The sequence below is a fragment of the Megascapheus bottae genome, chromosome 5, assembly GCF_031878675.1.
Source record: "Megascapheus bottae isolate mThoBot1 chromosome 5, mThoBot2.hap1, whole genome shotgun sequence".
Taxonomy (NCBI): domain Eukaryota; kingdom Metazoa; phylum Chordata; class Mammalia; order Rodentia; family Geomyidae; genus Megascapheus; species Megascapheus bottae.
Genome location: NC_143513.1, coordinates 30661435 through 30685526, shown reverse-complemented (window position 1 = coordinate 30685526; position 24092 = coordinate 30661435). Strand labels below are relative to the sequence as shown.

Below are 24092 nucleotides of genomic sequence, written 5' to 3'. Positions count from 1 at the left end.
TTGAACTCACCGTCTTTGGTGTGTTGGGTCCTTGATGCAAATTAATGGAGTGAATCATGCAATGAAAGGTCCAACTTTGACAGCCCGGCCACTGTGGCTCACGTCTATAATCCCAGCAACTCTGGAGGCTGAGATCTGAGGGTCACAATAGGAAGCCAGATCCAGCAGGAAACTTGGTGAGACTGATGCCTCCTGTATACCACCAGAAGACTGGAAGTGGTGTTGTGGCTGAAAATGGTAGAGCACTATCCCCAAGTAAAAACAAACAAACAACAGAAAAAAAAACAAACTCAGAGACAGCACCCAAGCCTTGAGTTCAAGCCCCACAACTGACAAAAAGAAAAAATCCAATTTTGAAATGCCAAAGACTGCCGAGTGATTTATTTTTTTTTTCTTTTGAGCTCATGTATGGTTGTTTTGTCTTTCAGGAGTCCAGCAGCCCGGGCCACCATATTATACCGACCCTGGGGGATTGGGAGCAAATCCACTGGGAAATACCATGGCGATGTCTTTCCAAGTCCAACCCAATTCACCCCAGGGAGCCATGACCTACCCACCTCCTCCTTCCTACTGCAACACTCCCCCACCCCCATACGAACAGGTGGTGAAGGACAAGTAGCGACCCCTGGTGGGGGAAGGTAGAAAGACCGGATGGGCTTTGGGAAGGCCCTCCTCTCATCCCCATGGACTGTTGGCTTCCAGGAATGGCCCGATGGCAAACTCCTCTTTGATATCTTCAAAGCAAGCACAGCTCCCTTTCAAGTTTTCCATGGAGGACACTATTAGAACTCACAGGGCGTCTCCTCTGTTGCTTTTGTTTCTGATGTAGTCTGATGGAATGTGTGGTGACAGTCCCCAAGTGCTGGCATTCGTAGGGTGACACGACCTATATCCTCATGAGAAAGGCTAAGAGGAGAAGAAAGCAGCACCTGCACATGAAGGAGAATGGATGGAGGGTGGCTAATAGAGCTGAATCCCACAGGCAGCCCAGCCTGTGAAGAAACAGCTGGGCAGAGAGGAGGAACCCACAGGCTGCCTGTCAGGTGCCCCAGCCCGTTCTTCTTCCAGAAGCTTTCTTTTAGAGATGTACAGAGGAGAGCAAGCCTCTTTTCTGTGCCACTCACATCCTGAAGATAGAACGAATCCCACCATATTCTTCAGTCTCTACTCCCATCCCAGAGGCAGGCTTCCCTTTGCACAGACCCAGAAAAGCTTAGTGTGTACCACCTCTGCTGCCAGATGAAGACACAAGCAGAACCAGGGTGGACATGTTATCAGAAGAAGCGTGTGGAAAGTCACTCCTGGCCCTAAACAGACACTATCTGATGAGCTCTTTTTCTGACTTGGAGAAGAAAGACAAAAAAAAAAAAATGCCCTCCCTTTTTAGTGCATTTATGGACATGTGTCCTTCGAGATCGGAGGTTCTCCATGGATTTCACTGCCTAGAGGTTTCCACCATTTTCTCTGAGGCTGCTCTGCCGATGGGTTTGATAGACACTTTCAGGGCAGAAGAATATGTCTGCCTGGGTATTTCTATCAATCCTTTAGGAAGAGAGAATGAGGCCAAGGTGGCCCAGGAAGGCACCACAGCCTTGCTGAACCAGAGCTGATAGTGATGTTTATAGTCCCAACAAGAGTCTGCTGGGCTTTGAAGAGGAGGAGCATGCGGAGAGAAAGAAGGAAACTGACCATTTGATCTAAACTAGAATCAAGATGTAGTTGGAGATGCAAATCTTTGGAGTAAGAATCATAGCTCACCCCATAGAGTTACAAGTAATCAAGAGAGTTGTTGACAGTTAGCAGGGAGTTCTGTTGCTCTGTGTAGTTAGTTGCATTGATGTGTATTTAAATCCAGACCGAGACCTGATCATGTTGTGTGTACTAGGAGCAAAGCAGCATAGCCAGGATGGCTAGATTGCATGTAGTATTGTCAGGAGCAGAACTATGAGTAGAGAGGGTTTTATTTTTTCTCTCAAGATGAGAGCTCTCCCCCAGTTGAGCCACCTTCACTTTTTTTTGCCAGTCCTGGGGCTTGAACTCAGGGCTTGGGCTCTGTCCCTGAGCCTCTCTGTGTTCAAGACTAGCACTCTACCACTTAAGCCACAGTGCCACTTCTGGCCTTTTCTGTTTATGTGATACTGAGGAATCTAACCCAGGGCTTCATGCATGCTAGGCAGGCACTAAGCCGCATCCCCAGCCCTTCATTTTGGCTTTTTGGAAGTTGATTGGAGAGAAGACTCTCATGGACTTTGCTGCAGGTTTTCTACTGCAATCCTTAGATCTCAGTCTCCTGAGTAGCTAGGAAACAGGTGTGGACCACCAGTGCTGCGGTGGGGGTCTTGTTCTTTGAATGGACACTCATTGGCCTTGAGTATCCAGGCTCATTAAAGTAGACATGGAATGTTTTTTCTTCCTCCTGCCATGACACCAAGAGGCATGGTGTGCATATTCTGCTGAGAGAGGGGTATTTATATGAGATAGGGGTGAGAGGGAGAGATGGAGCCAGGGTAGCTGCATAGACTTACTTTAAAGATAGAGATTGTGGAAACTTCCTGGGCAATTCCACAGGAAATGCAGAAAGAAACAAAACCCTTGGAAACAGTTAGTGAACCCAAATGCTGCCACCTGTGTAACTAACAACCATTCTATGACCTCTGGTCCCTGGCCCCTACCTGCAGTAGCTCCCCCTGCCCAGTCCATGTTTTCAATGAGATGACAAAGCACAATGTCCTGCTGTTTACAACCAAGACAACTCCATGAGTCCAAATAGTTCCTCTTCCATCTAGGTCATTTGTTTTACATTTTAAACTGCAACTTCTACTTTTCTAACATAAAGAAGCACATTCAGGGCTGCCCCAGGGAATTGGATCAGGGTACAGCCAAATCAAGGGGCCCAGTGTCTATGACTAAAATTTGCCTAAGTTTGTTTTTAATATATATAAAACAAATAATGTAAAGAGACTCAGCAATTTTATAGTCCCATGTCGGTGTAAAATAAATTATGTGTTCCACTCATCTGGGTTCGAATCTTGCCACTGAAAACATAGGCACCACTGGCAAAAATTCTGGGGACATTTCCCAAATGTTCTTATCTCCTTCAGGCCTCCAGTGGGTCCCACCCACCTCTTTGGACAGTTCCAGCTCCTGTGTGAACTTCTATAGAGCCGTCGATTAGGAGCAAATTTGAAGTAGATCTGTGCATGCATTTCATTGGCAACAGTTGGCTCATGTCTCTTTTGCTCTCTTTTGATAGGGTACTGTTTCCTATGTATGCAAAATAAAAAGAAATTTGGTCATGTGTCTTGATTGTTTTGCTGGAGAAGGGGAAAGGGAGTAGAAATGAAATTCCTAGCGGGAAAGAATACTCAAGTGAACCCTAAATTCATCTGGGAGGTGGGCTGGAGTGGAGAGAGGACACACCTGTCATGGTGGAGGTGGAAATGAGATGTTACCCTTCAGGAATGTATAGTACTTAAGGTTCACCAATGTGTTTTCCAAAGCAAGCTTAGAGGGAAAAAAGATGTCTAAGGGAAGAGAAGAGAGAAGCTTTAAACTCACAGCTGACACTTGACATTGCTTAACCGGGATATGGCTATGTTCTTCAGCAAGTCAGTCTTCGCGTTAAAATCCCACTTCAGAAACAAGTTCATTGGCACACATAATAGTCTTAGCTGCTCTGGAAACAGAAGCAGGGGGATTATTTGAGCCCATCAGAACTGGCCTTGGCAATATAAAAACAGCAAAGGAAAAAAAAAACCATACTTGTGTTTCTCAAAGATGGCTGCTAAAATTAAGCTGAATTTTAGATGAGTGATTAGTTGTGGTAGTGTTTGCAAAGAAGCAGAAGTATATGTTTTCTTCTTAGAAACACTTGTCCTGTAACTCTGGTCCCTGTCCCCTGTACGGACTCTGTGATCCTTTCATTGCTAACTGTCTCTGGAGACTGATAGAAAATATTGACATTGAACATTCTTAGAAACACATTAGTGCACTATCATCCAGATATTCTGAAATTAGTAGACCATCTAATCTTTCTGGGAAGGCTGGGGTAATCCCATATTTGAGAATGGCTTCCCTAAAAGACAGGAAGAAGAGAAAGCTGGTAACCACTCTGGTTTTCCCTGTGTTCTTATGGCTGGGTCTTTAACTAAGGTGCTTATTTGGTACACACTTACCAAATGGTAACTCTGCTGGATACTTGGCAACACATGGCAATTATCAAGGTTTATTTGTACCATCTAGATATTATGCTGATCTATTTCTGTCTTGAAAGAAAGACTGAAAGTGATACAACTAACTTAGGGCATTTGCACAGTCCCCAAATAATGTACAGATGTAAAATGCCCTCAAAACTATACATGAGAGAGGCTGGGAGATATAAGTGTATGCACCCAGCTGTTCAGGAAGCTGAGGTAGGAGGATCAGTTGAGTTCAGGAGCTCAAGACTAGCCTTGGCAATACAGTAAGTCCATCTCTAAAATAAATAATCTTATGAAAGTCAGATTGTCAGCTCCTAAAAATATTAGCCCCATGCCAAATAGACTTGGCTTAGGAGCTAACCGACAGTGGCACCAAGAGGCATCTCGAACGTTCCGCTACAAAACTATTATTTCCCCACTTGCAGACATACTGTCATGAAATAGTTAAAACATGGGAAAGCTAAGGAAAAGTTCTTCACAGTGAACACCCCTAAATCTATTACCATTACATAAACTGGAACTATTTTTACTATTTTGAAAGTCTGTTTTGGTTGGGTGCCTGTGGCTCATGCATGGAATTCTAGCTACTTAGGAAGCTGAGAGCTGAGGGTTGCAGTTAAAGCCAGCCCAGGAAGGAAAATCAGTGATAACTCTTATCTCCAGTTAACCCGCAAAAAGCCAGAACTAGAATGGTGGCCCAAGTAATATAGTGCTAGCCTTGATCAGAAAAAGCTCAGGGATGGCACCTAGGCCTTGATTCCAAGCCCCGGAACCAGCAAAAATAAATAAGTGAAACAAAGACAAGAAACAACAGAATGCTCCACCTTGGCCTGTGGGAAACATTATTGATTGAATTGTAGCTCTGCTTGAATTGCCAGGCACCCATACTAGCAGGAAAAGACCTTATTTTCAGACCTACAACACTCAGTCCTTAGAGTTCAGGCCTGTCTCTAAGTTGGAATGCTCCCTTTTCAGCTTCTCCTGTGCCCTCCCACGCATGCACACCTGAAGGTGTGGCTACCTGTCCTCCCCTGTGGTGCCTTGCTGGGTGGCTTGTACTGGGCCCATTCAACACTGTAGTTTAGTTTTGACACCTTTCTTTCCTTGAGCCTTCTGAGACACCAGTGGAAGCAGAGCGCAGGTCTGTCAAGCTACCTGTGAAATATCTAACATTGCACCTCAGCTGGAAAGACATCTGGGCTCAATCTGTCTTCAAGAAATCCTTGGCACTTCAGCAGATGTGCTCATCTCCTTACCCTGCAGCAGGTGTGGCACCCCTGGGTTGTTTGGAGGTGAGTTGTCCGCCCCAATGGCTCTGTAATGTCCCTTTTTGGAATCTTGTATTTAACCATGTTTTAATTACTCTGCATGACTTTACACATTTTAATTTGTTTTGTGTATGGGAGGTACTGCTTTCAATCTGAGTTGATAGAATAGTTATAGGACATGTGTGATTAATATTAATCTCATTCAAGATCCTTCTAATGTAGACAGGAAGTAAGGAAATAAGCCAGAACAAGCCAAGCTGTTTTTTAAGCATCACAGCCCTCTCCAGTGGGAAAGATACTTCATTTAGTCAACTTCTTCCAGAAAAGTTCACGCAGGGATCAGTCAAGGGTTGAGGGAAAAAAAGAAAGAAAAAGAGCCCCAGATAGACAAGCCAGCCTACCATCCTGTGGTAACTGTCCAGGAGAGGGTCTTGCCTGTTTTAGATAAGCCAAACAGAATCTGACAGATTGCCTAAAGAGAGGAGGAAAAGAGAGATGCCATGATGTCTCGGACAACCCACTGTTTACAGGCCACTAACTAGGAGAGGATCTTGCCTGCTTCAAATGTACCCATGCCAGCCCACCATCCTGTGGCCACTGCCCAGGAAACAGAATTTGTCTATTTCAAATACACTACTCATAAGCCAAGTGTCAATAGTTCACTCCTGTAACTCTATCTACTTACTACTCAGGAGGCTGAGATCTGAGGATCACAGCTCAAAGCCAGGTCAGGCAGGAAAGTCTGTGAGACTCTTTTCTCCAATTAATCACAGAAAAAGCCAGAAGTGGCCCTGTGGCACAAGTGGTAGAGCACTTAGACTTGAGCAAAAGGAGCTCAGGGATAGGACCCAGACCCAGAGTTCAAGCCCAGGACCAGGCCTCTAGTCTACCCCCCCAACGCTCTCACCCCTCAAAAAATCAACGATTATTATCTGACCAGTAGCCTAAAGGGAGGAGAGAAATGGTGGTAGAAGCAATATACAGCAACAGCCCAAGACCACAAGGTGGACCACCATTTCTGAGTCCCACTCCTCATTCTTCTGAGTGGCCTTAACTTTCTTTTTGTCAGATAAACTTCTGCATCTGTACTTGCTGGTCCTGACTTATATGTCTGTATTGTCAGAGAGCAAGAAGCTGTCACGCTGTGTGTCAAGATCCTGATGTGAGTGTTCACTTTGACCTGACCTTCCCAAATGTCACTGGAATTCCAAAGCAGAAGCAGAAAAAAAAATGCTAGAACAACAACAAAAAATGTTCAGTGATGTCTGAAGTAGAGGAAGTTAGCTTAGACTGATTGGCAAGAAGGAAGCCAAGCCTGTGCGCCCGAGACCATGGTGAAGGAGGGAAGAGCTGCACCTCAGACATACTCCAGGAGCCAAGTATGCACAGCAGCTGGCTAGACAAAGAGTGTGTAGAAGCCTGCTTCCTCAATGAGCTCGATCTTTGTGGTAAGGCTCCTTTATGTGTGTTGGGAGGTGAGATGCTGGCATCATGGCCTAATTTGAAGAAGTTGCTTTGCACGCTATACATCACCTTTATAATAAACACTTTTTTCATATATTTTATTGTAATTAATAGAAGGGTTACATTATATTTGCCAGATAGGAGGTGCATTAATTTACATACATTGATACCTTTTCTCATGTCTTGGTCCCCATTTCCCTCCCCCAACCCCACCCTGTAATAAACACTTTTAAAAAGTTGTTTCAGGGACCAGGAGTATGGCCTAGTGGTAGAGCGCTTGCCTAGCATGCACGAAGACCTGGGTTCGATTCGTCGGTACCACTTACATAGAAAAAAGCCAGAAATGGTGCTGAGGCTCAAGTAGTAGAGCTCTAGCCTTGAGAAAGTCCAAGGACAGTGCCCAGGCCCTGAGCTCAAGCTCAGGACTGGCAAAAAAATTTAAAAAGTTGTTTCAGCATTTTCCAATACATCAGTTACTGAATTCAGAATCCAGGGTTTCAGTGTCCCTCAGTGACCTGCTGCTTTAGTTTGGACCTAGAATATGTTCCCAAAGCTCATGTATTAAAAGCTCAGTCTCTGATTTGGTGATATTGGGAATTGATGATGGCTTTAGGAAGTGGGATATCACTGGCCTGTGGAGGATTGTGCCTGTAATCCTTGCTATCCAGGAGCTGAGATTGGAGGATTACAGTTCAAAGACAGCCTAGGCAGGGAAGCTCATGAAACTTGCCTCCATTTAGCTTTAAAACAAAAAAAAAGCTAGAAGTGGAGTTGTGGCTCCAATGGTAGAATGGTAGCCTTGACAACACTGAGGTGGAGTTCAAGCCCCAGGACTATCACACAATAGACTAATCAATTAATTACTGTGGGATCTAGCAGGAGGTCGTGGTCAAGTCACCAGGAACATGATCATGAAAGGGAGTGTGGGATCCTAGTCTCTCCAAACTTCTTTTTCTTCCATCCCTGGCCATGAGGGGAATGGCTTTACTCCACCATGGGTCCCTGCCACAACGTGAAATGTCAACTTAGATCCAAATCATTATTAGTTGAAACCTGCAACTAAGATACCATCTAAGATGATGGAGTGATACTGTGCAAAGTGAGCCTCAAGAACTTGAGAAAGAGTGACCTGTTCTCCACCATGGAAATCCTGAGTCCAGGTACGCTTTGATACCAGAGAAAAGAAATTCAGCTCTCTGGCCTCTTCCTCCATGTTGGTTCACCTCTTACTTCTGTTCTCTTTTCAATATAGGGTCTTCTGCTATTCAGAATGCTTTGTGATAAAGTTGGAATTTCAGCCCCTCTTTCACTTCACAGGAAGAAGCCAAGCCCCTCCATTTGACCTTGAAATGTTCTCCAGCCTCTGTTTGTAACAATCCAAGCAATGACATAGACTGGATGACTTGTAAGGACAAAAATGTATTCCTTATAATTCTGGAGGCTGGTAAGTGACAGACCAAGGTGCCTGTAAACGTTTTCCTTGAGTGTTAGTCCTGGAGAAGGAAGGAAGACCTTGGACATGAGCTTCCTCCTCCCTGCTTCTGCGTCTTCCAATAGCCATTTTCTGTCAACTCTGGCACAGGTACAGGGGTGGAACTGTGCATTCAACTGGAGACGCAGGCACAACACTGCTTCATTCCAAATACAAATGAAGACTTTCTGAAGGAGCCCAGCCCGGTGGCAAGGAAAAGGCATGACCAAATTTGGATCACGGAATGACCCAGAAGGCCAGGGCATCTGGACGCGTCTGGTTATGGGACCCCCTGAAATCTTTGCTCCTGGAAAAGGAGGCACATGAGGCAGGAGGCAGTGGAGACCTCGGAGGACCGGTTGAAAGGAGCTGGTGTGCATTGCGCAGACCAGACCTCGGACAGAACTTGGAGAGCAGCAGACAGGCCATGGGCCTGGAAGAAGGATCCCAGGGTTTCCTTCATCTGACCTGTCCCGTTCCCTGTCCCTCCTCCCCCCTCTCTTGTAACTGGGTGAGTGTGCACCTTGCCTCTGCCCCCAGAAAGCAGATGCTGTCGCTCAGACATCCGCTGGGGAGAGCCAAGGGCCGACTTAGATGGCTCCAGGTGGGGACTGCTATGCATCTTAAGGAAAAACCAAACTGATGGCTTTAGTTTTTTAAATCTCATTATGCAAATAACCATGTTCTCATCGCAGAAAATATAAAACGTGCAAAAGAGTATGAAAAAGAAAGGTCTCCTGTAATTCCAGTGTTTCAATGGCTTTCTGGCTTTCTTGCTCCTACGACACACTCAGGATCAAAATGGGAGTCTTTTAAAAAAATTTTATTGAAAGATTTTATTAACATTGACTTTTACATCATGTTTCAAATGTCACATTTTTTTCTTTTTAGCCTGGTTTTTGGCTTCATTGTACAATTTTTTCCATATATTTTTATTGCAATTAATAGAAGGGTTACATGATATTTGCCAGATAGATGGTGCATTAATTCCCATACATTGATACCCTTTCACATGATACTCTTTAACATTGATTTTTACATCATATTTCAAATGTCTTATTTAGCAAACAGTTATTCAAGAAGGGAATCTCTATATGCAATCACTAACCCTGACTTCTTAACAGGAGTAGTATGTCATAAGAGGGTTGTGACTTATCCACTGGGGCCACTGGTGCTTTCCTATGTAAAACAGTGATTTGGAATGTATAGAGGATACTTCACACACTTTAATTATTAGGGCCAAATGTATAAATCGATGTGATTTTGAAAGCTCAGATTTGTATCAGCTTTCCAGGCAACAAGATTCTCTGGGTTAGGTAGATAGAATCCCTAAACCTATCACCCAGGCAGGTTTATCCAGGTGTTACAATCAGGCTGATCCTGCCTTGGAAAAATGGGAGACTTTTATAATCCATGTTCCCCCAACATTTTTTCAGATATTGGGCTTGAACTGAAGGGCCTGGGTGCTGTCCCTGGCTTTTTCTCTCAAGGCTGGCACTCTATCATTTGAGCCACACTTCCATTTCCAGTATTTTACTGGTTAATTGGAGATAAGAATCTCACAGACTTTCCTGCCCAGGCTGGCTTCCAACCTCAGTCCTTAGATCTCAGCCTCCTGAGTAGCTAGGATTTCAGACATGAACCACTAGCACCCGGTTATTTTGGGGCTTTTGATGCATTCTTTTTTTTTTTTTTGCCAGTCCTGGTCTTGAGCTCAGGGCCTGAGCACTGTCCTTGGACTTTCTCAAGGCTAGAGCTCTACCACTTGAGCCTCAGCACCACTTCTGGCTTTTTTCTATGTATGTGGTACCGAGGAATCGAACCCGGGTCTTCATGCATGCTAGGCAAGCACTTTAACCACTAGGCCAAACTCCCGGCCCCTTGATGCATTCTTGTCAGGAGTACAGTCATTGATTCCACCAGTTTTTTTTGCCAGCAAAGTGTCATTCAGAATTATATATAGAAAACCAGCACAATTATAGTGATTATGGTAGAATCATAGTGAATAATAATGATTTTGGATAAGTTGTAATGATCATAATTATGTTTATATAATTATAAGGATTTCGCTTGTGTATGATTGCCAATGTGAATGGAAAAAAGGAGTCCCATTTCTTTCTTTCTTACTTGAATCCATCACTACGTATGAGAGCCACCTTCTCGAAAAGTATAGACTCTATGGAGAGCACAAATAGTATAATCCTTAAAGACAAAAAAAATCACAAAGTCAAAGCGCAACAAAATAAGTACCAGAAAATGGGTACTTGAAAGAGGATAGCATGGGGCCAAGGAGAGGGGGATAGAAGAATGAAGTGGGAAAGGCAAGAAATACAGCCAAGAACTCATTGTATATTGTATAGCATTGGGGAATATAAAGGAAAGGACGGGTTAGAAGGGGAGGATGAAGAGTTTGATGTGATGACACAGATCAAGATGCATTATACACATAAACTGCTTTATTAAAAGGCAAAAAGAGGAAAATATCCTTGACTGATACAACAAAGGCTAGCAAAATTAATAATTCGCATGCTGAGAAGTATTATGGTTTGGTAGAAAATATTCCCTCAAAGCCACATGCTGAAGACACAGTTACCACATGGGCTTTGGGAAAGTGACTTGATCATAAAGACTCTGGTCTTACCAGTAGATATCTATTGATGTGTACATAGATTTTTCTTTTGGTGGAGCAGGGGAGTTTTAAAGTCAGGGCTTCCAATTTACCACTTGAGCCATGACCTTTGTTTTAGATGACTATTCAGATGTGTCTGAGGTTATGTGTCAGACAAGTTCAGATAAACTAAAGGAGCTGAGGGGAATGAGTAGCCAAGGATGTGAGCTTTCAGGCAATAATTAAAACTGGGATGAATACTAATCTGCCAGCTGGGGAAGGTTGAATGCTATGAAATCAGGCATTGGGCCTCTGAGGTAGTTTCAGTGGCCTCTGCCTCCTGTACAGTCACTTCCACACTCCACATACGCTACAGAGATGAGAGTATGCAACTTTTCCTGTTAGGCTGTAAGAGACCGGCAGTTCCTGCTATGGGAGCTCTTTGATCCTGGCTCTAATGCTCTGTAGTTGACATGTTGTATAAATTCTCAAGATATCCTATAAATTCTCATGCACATGATGAACCTGCTGGATTGAACAGCTACTACTGAATTCCTACCACCTTCATGTCCTTCCTGGCTTCTCATAATGTGACCTTCTTTGGAATAGAATCATTACAGATGCACTTGTTCAGTTGGGTTTATACTGAGATAAGGTAGGTTCTATAGTCAGTGTGGCATATATTCTTATAAAAAGGGGGAAAAGAGACATAAGATAATGTGATGACTAGGCCAGCTGGAACAACAGCCACGCCAGGTAAGAAGCACCAGGGGCTTCTGGCAGCACTATTAAGAGAAAGTTATTAGGGCATTCAGAAACAGCATGATCTTACAGACACCGGGCTTTCAGATTTCTAACCCTCAGGACTGAAAGAATGAATCTGATATCCCAAATCACCTCCTTTTGTGGCAGCCTTAGGAAACAGAGGCAGAAAAGGACACCCCAGCTACCAGCAAGACCAAATATGATAAGCCAATAAATAAGCCATCTTGAATGTGACTCCCCCACCCCCAGATCTAATGACATTGTGCCTTTCAATTCATGAGGGGCCTTGAGTCACAACTTCTTCTAAATGTCCTTCACACAGAAGCCTTTTTATTTTAACTCACTAAATTTAAGGGATAATTTTTATGGAGCAAAATGTACCAAGGGTCCCAGGGGAAGATCATAAATTAGTATGAATGAATAAGTTAGCCTTTTATTTCCTACTTTATCTACTGCAGTCTAGAGCTTTGGTGGTGAGTAGAAGTGTGTCCCCTGTCACCACTGACTGATGATGGCTACACTGAAGTGATAGTTTGGGAGAGCAGTATGGTTTTTCAACCTAGATGATGTTTGAAGACTGCTCAGTCCCAGAGAACCTTGTATCTTGGATTTCTTTTACTTTTTCTTTCCTTCCCTTCCTTCTTTCCTTTTTTCTCTTTCTTTCTCTCTCTTCCTCCCTCTCTTCTTTCTTTCCTTCCTTCCTTCCTTCCTTCCTTCCTTCCTTCCTTCCTTCCTTCCCTCCCTCCCTCCCTCCCTCCCTCCCTCCCCCCTCTCTCTTTCTTTTCTTTCTTCCTTCCTTTCTTTCTTTCTTTCTTTCTTTCTTTCTTTCTTTCTTTCTTTCTTTCTTTCTTTCTTTCTTTCTTTCTTTCTTTCTTCTTTCTTTCTTTCTGCCAGTCCTTGGGCTTGAAGTCAAGGCCTGAATATTGTCTTTAAGCTTTTTTTGGCTCAAGCCTAGCACTATACTAGTTGCACCACAGCTCCATTTCTGACTTTTGGAAATTCATTGGAGATAAGATTCTCACAGATTTTCCTGCCCCAACTGATTTTGAACCTTGATCCTCAGATCTCAGCAATCCAAGTAGCTCAGATTACAGATGAGAGCCATGAATGCTTAGCAGATTTCTCCTCCAGTTCTCCCAGGTCTTCCCTCTTCACACTTGCTACTTGCCTAGTCCTGCTGTCTTAGGGCGACTTTCATAAATCATTTCTAGGACATTGCACCCACATAATTCCAATCTCAGGAACATCCAAGTCTATGGAAACTTCAGAGATGCTTCTCCACAAGCCTTAACATGATGCATTCATGGTTGATTTGTCTTGTTTCATCGACATATCTTCTAGGCCTTCCTGCATTATTTGACAATAAGGATGAACTTTCTGCTATAACTATTCCAATGTGTAGCATATCACACTTAATTAAAATCAACAATAATTCCTTCATATCTTTAAAGATCCAATGTTTATATTTCTCTTGATTACCTGTGTAAGATTCATACCATAAAATGAATTCTTGTTTCTTAGGTTTCTCTTCCATTTTTCATTCATACCTTTGCTTTCTTTCTTTTAAAAAAGAAACTGGGTGATTTTTCTGGCATATTTATCTATAGTCTGGAATTTGCTGGCTGCATTCCTGTTTATAGCTTCTTTAGCATAGTCGTCTGTATTATGCTGTATTTCTTGTGTATTGGGTAGTTTACAAAGCTATAACATGTATTTATATTCAGGTTCTTTTTCATTTTTAAGGTAGGCTTCAATTGTGCTATATAATACTTCTACCATAAGATACACATGTCTACCTGTATTCAGAGCCATTGAAGAAAAATTTCTAGACTCATTCATTAATTAGGGAATGGTGCAATACCATCTACACTCTACTTCCAATGTGTCATAGGTTGAAAGTCAGAGTCTTGTTTGAACAGACTATTATTTGTATAAAGTCAAATGTAATCCTTCCCTTTCCCTTTCCCAGTTTTTCCCTACCATGCTCACATACAAGTTGTGTAGCTCATTTTCCATACAATGTCTAGGGAGTACCACTATTACATTTGTTTACCCTTTGTTCCTCAATTTCTGTGTTCCCCTTTACCCTCCCAAAGTCAGATAAGCAAATAAACAGGGACAAGAAGAAAAGAAAAGTAAAACAACAATAAAGAAGAAAACACCTCTTGCTTTCATTTCCTGGAGTTCATTTTGATAAATATTATTTTACATGATCAGAGCCACATAGACATTGTGCCTTTGTGTTCTTTTCCTAAGTGTATCCTCCTTTGGTTTCACATGCCTCTAGCCCTGTCTAATTTATCATGTGCTGGTGTATTTTAGATCTAGCTTCTGCATACCAGAAAAACATGTACCATTTTGTCTCTCTGAGCATGGCTTACCTCACTTAACATGATTTGTCCTAGGTCCATCCATTTCCCATCAAAAAACATAATATTATTCTTTCTAATAGCCGTGTAAAATTCCATTGTGTATAGGCATTACATGTTTTAAACCACTCATCTAAATGTGGGGCATCTGGGATGTTCCCTATAAGTTATCTGTTGTGAATAATGCAGCAAAGAATGTGGATGTGCAAGTGTCTTTATGGCATCCTAGCTTGTGGTGTTCTGGATAGATGCCCGGGAGTGGTATGGCTGGGCCATAGGGAAGATCTATGTTTAATTTTAATGCAGATTTGAGCCATCTTTTCACGGTTCTGTGTCCCAGTACTATAAATTCTAGACATTGCAATGCTGTTCTACTGCCTATTCTAAAGGTTTTCCTGTTACCTCACTTTACTAAGAGTGGAGATGAGTTTTATTTTTATTTTTACTCCACAGCTCACTGGCTGTAGGGCCTTAGATATACTTTGAGAGGCCTCAAAGTTATAAATGATGACTGAGAAAGCCCATGCACAGGCTTCAAGTGGGGCCAAGTGGAATAATTAAATGTGATAACACTATTAAGAGCTTTGCATAGTGCCCACCTCAGTAAATGGTCAAAACTATTGCTATAATTATTGTTACTATACTAGTATTATTATACATTAGAAATGAAATGCACTTAAGCTGCTAAATCCACTAAAAGTCTATAAGTTGAAAATAAAGCAAGAGAAGAATTTCTGTTGCTGTATTCCCTGAGTGGGCCCTTAGGAACATAACTGATGACTCAAAATGTGCTAATTTTAAATTAAATACCACCTCTCTCCAAAAGAGCCAGCCATATGTTGGGGGCGTATGTGCTAAGCTGCAGCATCTAAGTGGAAAGAATGTTCCCTGAAGAAAAAGGTTGTTATTTCCAGAAAAAAAAAATGGAAGTAGAGCTGGATAGGTAGAAAATAAACACACACACACACACACATACACACACACACACAGACAAATAACTGAACTTGTTTACCAGGAGTCTATGTACTACCCACTGCTCTGGGGCCTAGCTGCTACCTATAGAAGCAAGCAGTTCCATTATTTAAAAAAAAATTCTTAGAAAACAAATTGGTAGCTGAGTGCAGTGGCTCATGCCTGTAATCCTAGCTACTCAGGAGGCTGAGATCTGAGGATCAAGGTTGAATGCCAGCTGGGCACAAAAGGAACTGAGACTCTTGTCTCCAATTAACCTCTAGAAAATGGGAAGTGGGGCTTGGCTCAAGGGTAGGGCGGTAGCCTTGTGCTGAAGAGCTTGGGACAGCGCCCAGGCTGAGTTCAAGCCCCATGACCTACAAAAGAAAAGAAAGAAAGAAAGAAAGAAAGAAAGAAAGAAAGAAAGAAAGAAAGAAAGAAAGAAAGAGAGAAAACAAATGGGTATTTAATTTAACAGTGAATGTGATCCTTAGTGGACATTAGTACTGTGTCAGGTATATTAATTGGGTTGCTACTGAACCCCCACCCCTACCTGACAGTGACAAAGCCCAGACTGGAACCCAGATAATGTGGTGCCAGGGACCATTCTTGGTAGTCTCCATAATCATTGATGGGTTTCAGAATACATTAACTGCATCTCCCTTCCATACTTGTCTCTGAGAATAGAATGAAGAAATTTCAAACATCAGTATAATCTGTCCTTGATACCTAATACTTTCCAAGTTGAAGAAAATACAGACAAGTAACATCACCACCACCACCACTACCATCACCATCATAATCACCACCACCACCACCACCACCATCACCATCATCACTGTACAGTAGTACTGCAGACCATTTCCTTTCTCTTCCTCAGTAACTTCCAATGACTTCCTTCTGATCATGATACCCATAAGATCATTGTCTCTGGAGGTAACTAAGAGAAACACATTGCCAGACAGCTACAAAGCAGTCAGGATTCTTGAGAGGAGGGAAGGCACAATAATTGAGAAACTATGGTATCTTGTACATATGAAATATTCTGAATTTGTAAATATTTTCCATTTGACCAAATAGAAGACAAAAAAAATCACACGAAGTTGTCAGCAGAGCAATTCAATGGAAGAAAATTTTGTTAAAATAACGGAATGATTGGGAGTGATTAGCAAAGCCAGCAGTGCCTGCTCCTCACTAGTTCCTGGCATATATTCAACACCTGACCTTGATGCTGATGATAGTGATGACGAACAGAGTGATATTTAAATTCTGCTCAGTGTGTGATGCCGATGCTGACTATGCAGTACTTAGTATAATGAAGAAAGGGAACTACGGAGAACTGGAAGAATCACTTAGAGAAGACCTTATCCAAAAATCAACACTGGACCTTTCAAGCCTATCTAGTAGCCTGTTTGTGAGGCCTGGGAGAATTTAAGTCTAAAAACTTTTGGGCTTCCTTTTCTCCAGGCCAGAGAGCATGAGACGGACAGGAAGAACACAGCCACATAACTAAGAAAATGTGAGAGCTAATGAATGTGTGGCCAATGACTGAGCCCAAGGAGAAGGTGGAGCACAGATCAACCTTGAACCTGACAAAAGGTGCACACAGCCCCAGCATCAACTACCAGAAGATAGGCCAGAGGCTGACCTCTAGGAGGCAGCACGGAGGTTGGGTTACAACACGTTTAGATCCTAGTCACCTATATGCCATCTGTAACTACACACAAAATCTTTTCCTTTTTTTTTTTTTTGATAAAATTAAAACACAATGTCTTCCTTCTAATTGGAAAGCCTAAATGATATCATGGGCTAAGGATGTGGCTTAGTGACAGAGCACTTGATTAGCATGTGTGAGGCCCTGGATTCGGTTCCCTATATATGTACATGCATAAAGAATGGCTCCCAGAGCAGGGTAGGTGGCTCATGCCTGTAATTGTAGTTACTCAAGTGGACTGAAATCTGAGCATCACAGTTCAAAGCCAGTCTGGGCAGAAGAGCCTAAACTACTCAGAAAAAGCTGGAAATGGTGCTGTAGTTCAAGTGGTAGAGTGCTAGCCTTGAGCATAAGAAACTTAGGGACAGAACCCAGGCCTAGAGTCCCAGGTCTCTCAGATATGGTGTGACCTTCTACCTTGTGTCACTTCCTGGTAAGTGGGGGATTAGTTTGTTTAGTAGAAACTGACTCCATTGCCCCCCTCACCTAAAAGGTCCAGTCAGATCACACCATGGCTAGAATTTACAACTCATTCTAGTCCTCCTCTCATAACTCTAAAGCCTTCTGCAGCCTGGGATTATGTTGCTCTCTGACATGAAAGAAAAATGAATATGTATAGAAATAGATATTGGATGAACAGTTATGAACAAAACTAAAGCTAACAAGTAGGAAGAGGCAGTTTAGATACACTAAAATGCAAGCTCCACCTGGAAGAAAACACAAAGCTGTTGACTGGTCTCTGCAAGTCAGGGGGGCATCTTCACACCCAAGAAACATGGTGCCACCCGGCTGTTCTGGAGCAACAAGATGACCCAGAGATGAACCTCTAGCAACTGTCAAGCAGGTTCTTGAATCCATTACATCTATTTGAGAACCACTTACCCATCCTCCTCCTATTCTGGGCAGTATTCGCACGGTCTCGTCTTTCTTCTCATCCCAACACTTCCTCCTCCTCCACCCTCATTTGGCAGATACTACCTGGCTCACTCTGATTTCAGTGAGAAAACCCGAAGTGATCAGAAAGAGAACTTCCATGCTTCCCACTGCCACTGCCACCCACCAGCAGCTGTTAACCAAACCTGAATTAGATGTCCATATCATACCTCTATTGAAGGCACTGCTGCTTTGTATCTCTCATTCCCTGCCCTTTGTGCAGGACATCCAGTCTAATACTTCCTCTTTTCTGTTCTGCAGCATGGTTTATATATATATATATATATATATATATATATATATATATATATATATATATTACTGCTTTCACATAAATCTGTGGTTGTTTGATCCTATTTCTCTGGCTAGTGAGAACAGCTGCTTTCCTCTCTTTTGCAATGAAATTCTTGTTGTTGTCCGTCATGGGGCTTGAACTCAGGGGGCCTAGGTATTGTCCCTGAGCTATTTCAGTCAAGGCTAGTGGTCCACCACTTTGCATCACAGTTCCATTTCTGGTTTTCTAGTGGAAAATTAGAGATAAGAGTCTCACCAATTTTCTTGCCCGGGCTGGCTTTGAATCATGATCCTAAGATCTTACTCTTCTAATTAGCTAGGACGAGAGGCGTGAGCCACAAGTATGTAGCTAAAACTCCTTTTAAGTGTTAGCTAGGTCACTATCCAATTGAACAGAGATCTCTATGCGGTTAAATCATACAGCCAAGTTTTAGGTTTTATCTTTGTCAGAAGTATCTGAAACTCAGATTGATTACTCCCTCCTGCACATAAATGAAGGCACTGTGAGAATTTCAAGTTTTCAATGTTGAAGAACTGAGGCTCTATCTCTTGCTAGTTTTACCCTATATCTCTTACTATCTTTACTCATCTCCTTGGTGATTTTTTTTCTTGGATGATGGCTTTAAGGAGTGTAAATAGCCAATATACAAAGAAAGCTAAAGTAGAAAAAAAAAGCCACCTCAGATTTCTCTCCACATGTCAGACTGGTTTATAAAGTTAATCAAACTCAATCTGCATAAAACTGAGCCCTATATCTTCCCTTTCCCCCCACTCATGGGTGGGTCAGTATGTGACAAACCCCCTTCCAGTTGCTGGGGTCAACACTTAGTTTTGGGATTATGCACATAATTGTATGCATGCTATACTTAAGATAACAAAGAGCAGCTCTTTAGTTAATGTAATGAAATATATATTTCTTTTTTTCTGGGAGTGGTGCTGGTCCTAATCCTTGAAGTAAAGGTCTGGGTGCTGTCCCTGAGCTTCTTTGCTCAAGGCTAGCATTCTAACACTTGAACCACAGCATCATTTCCAAAGTTAATTAGAGATAAAGTCTCACCGACTTTCCTGTTTGTGCTGGCTTTGAACTACAATCCTTAGATCTTAGCTTCCTGATGATATATTTCTTCTGAGCATATATTTCTATGCTCATGAAATGACTTTGAAAGGTTAAAATAATATTAGTCTAGTGAGACCTAGAGAGCTGACTTTGAAAGAATATGTCATGGTAATATTATACTATGGAATTATGTATAATGAGTTCATCCATGGAATATATGGGAAAATATTGAACAACTCTTATACAGTGAACATACTGTTTTATAAGAAACACTTGCCTCTGATTGGTCTGTTTGTTTTTTGTTAACATTTTTGAATTAGTATATATTTGTAGTATGAAGGGAGGCTATATTGTGATATTTCCAAACATGCACATAGTGCAATTTAAACAAATTTACCTCTGTTACCATATTTCCATTCCTCTCTTTGCACATTCACACCCTTTCAAACAAAAAAAGCAGTCTATGAATAATTCATTAGTTTCATTATTCTTTTTTCCATCATTTATTACTTTAGGTGATATGAGAAAATTTTCGTGTTTCAATTTGTTATTTGTGTCCCTTACTAGACTATTAATTCTAGGTGAAATTTTTGCCTCGTATGATTGATTTCAATTGCCTGTTAGCAGAATGAATCAGTATCTCCATGAGAGAAGATATTGCAGTCAGATTATAAGAATACCTCCCAATTATAGAGTGCTTACATATGCCGAATGCCCTTTTCATTTCTTATTCTCTTTTCATTCTCCTGGCAACAAAATACAGTAGATATCATCATTATCCTGATTTCACAGGGGAGAAACTGCTTAGGTTCATGACATGTGGTTGAACTATGAAACAAGCACAGCATCCACACTAGGAGCCTCTGCTCCTGACCTTTGCCAGGCTAGCAGCCTAGCAGGACTTGTCTGTTGATCTCATGCTCCCGAGGGCAGGGACCTCCCTTCACCGCCACTCTGCCAGGGTGGGCTGAAAATCACTAACCCGTGGTCTACTCTCCTGCTATTATCTGCAGCACTCATACACTACTCATCCATAAACTCAGTGTCCCTTACCTGTAGTTTCAGAGGAGCTGTCTGGGGACCCAATCAAGGAAAGGGCAGCTGTAAGTTTGAGCTTAAATCTGCTCATTTCCAGAAAAGGTGTGTGTGTGTGTGTGTGTGTGTGTGTGTGTGTGTGTGTGTGTGTGTGTGTGTGTGTGTGTGTGTGTGTTGTTTTTGCCAGTCTTGGGGCTTGTACTCAGGGTCTGGGCACTGTTCTTGAATTTCTTTTGCTCAAGGCTAGCATTTTACCACTTTGGAGCCACAGCTCCACTTTTGGCTTTTTCTGTTTGTGTAATACTGAGGTACTGAACCCAGGGCTTCATGCGTGTTAGGCAGGCATCTCTAAGCCACATTCCTAGCCTCCAGAAAGTTTTTAATCAAATCAAATAGGTCTGAAAGGAGCAAGAGAAGACCCATACTTTTCTTTATCATTTCAATCTCAGCATTTAACACAATATCTGGCACACTGTTGGAAATTCAAGCCTCTCATGTCCAGATAGGCCAGGGTGACAGGGACAATGATACTGATGAAGCACACTGATCTCATCATACCCACAGCTACTGGAACAAATCTGTGCCTCAGTGCTCTAACTCCAGGGACTCTGAGTCATAGTAAAACTGGACTACACAAGAGCCCACAACCTTGTTTCCATCAAGAGAGGCAAAAAGTGGAGTAAATCCTCCCAGAAACTCACAGATCAGCAGAGAGGACTGTGAGCTTTGTAGCCTGGACCTCCTCTTCCAGGCAGCTGGTAAGAAGCTAGTAGGCATGGTGGTGTGAATAAACTTGCAATTGACATCTGGGTCTCTTTAAGATATGAAGATACAAAATACCTGGAACTTACAGGTTTGCTTTTTCCATTGTAAAAGCATGGTTCCTCCTGAATCCAGATTCCTCGGCTGCATCTTCCCCTCTGTTTTTGAAGTTTAGCTTGCCAATGCACATTCATTCCTTCAAAACCTAACACTTACCCTTTTTGATTCAGAGATCATTTTGGAATTTTGACACACACTGGGACCTTATTCCATGTGCAGAGGCATATGTGTATGTATGTACAATTTACTGGGCTTTTAGTTTCCTGGAGACCATCTGTGGCCCCAGTGCTCCTGTATACTCAGCCTCTTTGCAGACTCTGAGACTCATGAAAATGCCTAGAAGTTGCAGCAGGAAGCCTAGGATAAAAATATTTCAGGAAACTTGGATGCTAAACTTAGATCTGTTTTTGGGGTTTTTTTTTTGCTTTTAGACCCCAAGTCTGTTTTTTTTTTTTAAGTTAACAAAGCAGCAGACAGATGTGCAAGTCTTACTAAGTTAAAAATGGTTCCAGTTGCAATAGTTACAGGGTTCTGCTCTGCAAAGAAAGTGAGGGTCAAAGACAGCAGAAACAGAGGAAGACAAGCTCTGTGGGCCCTGCTTGCTCTCCCACTTTCTAGTCATCTGTCGGTATATGGTAAGTCAGAGCCTCTCTTACGGTTTCAGGGTTTACCTTCTGTTTCAACACACAGGGAAGACGTATCAAGTACCATTTAGAATTGTTAGGACCACTAGTAAGAATTAGCTGGGAACAAATGTTGACTGTTCCAGAAACTAGCTCCAAGACCCCGGAGCTGTTACTTCCTAACTTACAAGAAATGACAATAGTATTGCCTGTTGTTGTAAAAGCCTGTCATATAAACCCATTTCAGCATATGTGACTTATCATTTAGTTTGTGAAAGTCTTGAAAAATAAAGGAGTACTGTATATAAACCTCCAACTAGAGTATCCTGCCTTGAGTATTTGCCATGCTTTCAGGAGTAAAATCAATCTTCAGAAGGGTTGCCAGTGCTTTTAACCCACATCACTTGCAAGTAAACAGAAACAAGAGCAAAAGAAGATTCCATAAGTTATCACCACAAAACTGACTTTTACTAACAAAGCCAAAGAACATCATTTTTATGGACATCAGTATGTTTCCTTCAGATTTCAAAGTGATATTGCACAAATACATATTTTAAAAACCTCACCATGTTTCAGAGAATACAGCTGTGAACACAAATACATCCAAAAAAAATAATGTGAGATATTCTGGAGTCTGATTTCAAACATTTCTACAGCCATCTGTGAACCCCCTGTCCTCAGAAGTGAATGCCACTTCTCCCCTGCCTCTATGGGATGGGAGCAGAAGCTCCTGTCATACCGCAGCCCATGTCACAAACACATGAGGAGATGGGTTAAAGCGGGAGAGCAGAACTGTACTGTACATCAGTTACTATCTAGTAGCAAGTATGGAAGTGACAACTCAGCTGGCTTAAAAACTCTTCTGTTTACTCTAGAGGTATTATATTTTCCCCCTCAGTGTATTGGTCAGATACCAGTGTTGGTCAAACATGTACATGAGAGAAACATATCCTGGGAGACATTCAGATAGCCACAAGGCACCCTCACTGCTACTGGTCATCTGGACACCTTTGGCTGCTGCTGGAGCCCCACTGTTGCTTTTCCCATCAAGAAAAGGGCTATGCAGGAGGTCCCCTAGGGACTTCCCTAGATAAAGGGGACAGGTTTGCAGGACCTCCTGCAAAGCTCTGCCATAGGCCATACTTTTGAAGATGGTGGGCCTTGTGTTTTTTGGATGAGATCAAATAGCATGTGAACTCTGCAAAAACCATTCACCTCATCTTTTCATGGCTGACTCTGCAGGCAATGGAGTGCTGGACTGCCCTGAACAGTGCATTAGCAGGCTACGAAAGTCAGCTAAAGCATAATCATGAGGACTAAACCTAATGTGAAAGAAAATAACTTTACTTAGAACACAGGGTGTCTACAGTGAAGAGTTTTGTGTTTAGGATACCAGAAGCACAAGCTATCTTGTAGTTAAGCAACATTCTAAAAACCTCACGTGAATGGAGATGTGTCTTGTAAGTTGATATTCTCTTTTCTTCTTTTAAAAAGAAGTGGAAACTGAAGTGACAAATACTAGACAGTCCCAGATGATAAGCACTACACAATCCCAGAATCCTGCCTTATCTTTTATGAAACATGCCTTACCTAACATGTGAAAAGTGCTTGGAAAGTTCTAGACCATATGTATCATGCCGACAAAGATCTACATGATTGAATTACTGATGGCATACTAACCCAAATTAATGCCTTTAATATTTTAAAAATGTCACTGAGAAATAGAATTTTCTTGCATCTTATGTTCCCCATATTGATGAGTATAGACTAGTACTTCTTTATTTTATCATCTAGAAGTGGATAGAAATGAAAAAATATGATTCCCAAATTTATACTTTGATCCCTTACTAAAACTTGAAAGTAAGTTTCACTCTAAGGACATGGACCTACCTGAAGTTACATGTACTGATTTTTTATTGTATCATACTGATAAAATTAAGGATGAATGAGAACAGTATGTATTAGGTGACTACTCCTTAAAGGTCACTAAAGGTTACTGTTGGCACCATGGAGTGCATTTCCCAGGGCACTAGCTGGACTGCAAGGAAACCTTTCAAATGTACACGTGGTCCCTAGGGCTTCTTGCAAATGCTAATTAAGCAGTGTCTGACTGCACCATCCACAGGTGTTCCACCCAACACCTTCTTACCTGCCATTTCTTTTCAAGTTTTGGGAGTGGCTCTTCCCTCATTGCTCTTCTGATAGGCTCACATGGAAAATGCTGACAGAAGGTTTTCACTAAGGTATCTCCTGAGATTCCCTTTAAGATGTTTAAGCGAGCTATATCTGATGGTTCTCCTGCTTATCAATAGAAATTACAGTCCAATTTTTACATTATATACAAAATGGTGTGACTGCCACTTCTATACTGGTGCATGCTCAGCTGAGAGCTCACATAAGAAAAGGGGGCTTTCCACTTAGAACAATTTATGCCTATGGCAACAAACACCAAGAAACATGCACACCACAAAGAACCTGTGTGTGAAGAGCTCGTATTTTACACCAGGGAGGAAATGCTG

The 24092-nt window shown here is 42.1% G+C and overlaps 1 protein-coding gene across 2 annotated transcripts in view; it reads left to right on the top strand.

Annotated features, from left to right (window-relative positions):
• Nucleotides 1-3300, top strand: part of Vopp1 (VOPP1 WW domain binding protein) — a 77237-nt gene extending 73937 nt beyond the window's left edge. For both annotated transcript variants that reach the window (XM_090332856.1, XM_090332857.1), the window contains one exon: nucleotides 429-3300. In XM_090332856.1, the coding sequence (XP_090188982.1) occupies nucleotides 429-619 (191 nt within the window). In that variant the 3' untranslated portion in view covers nucleotides 620-3300. The remainder of the gene's footprint in view (nucleotides 1-428) is intronic.
• The last annotated feature ends 20792 nt before the right edge of the window (nucleotides 3301-24092 follow it).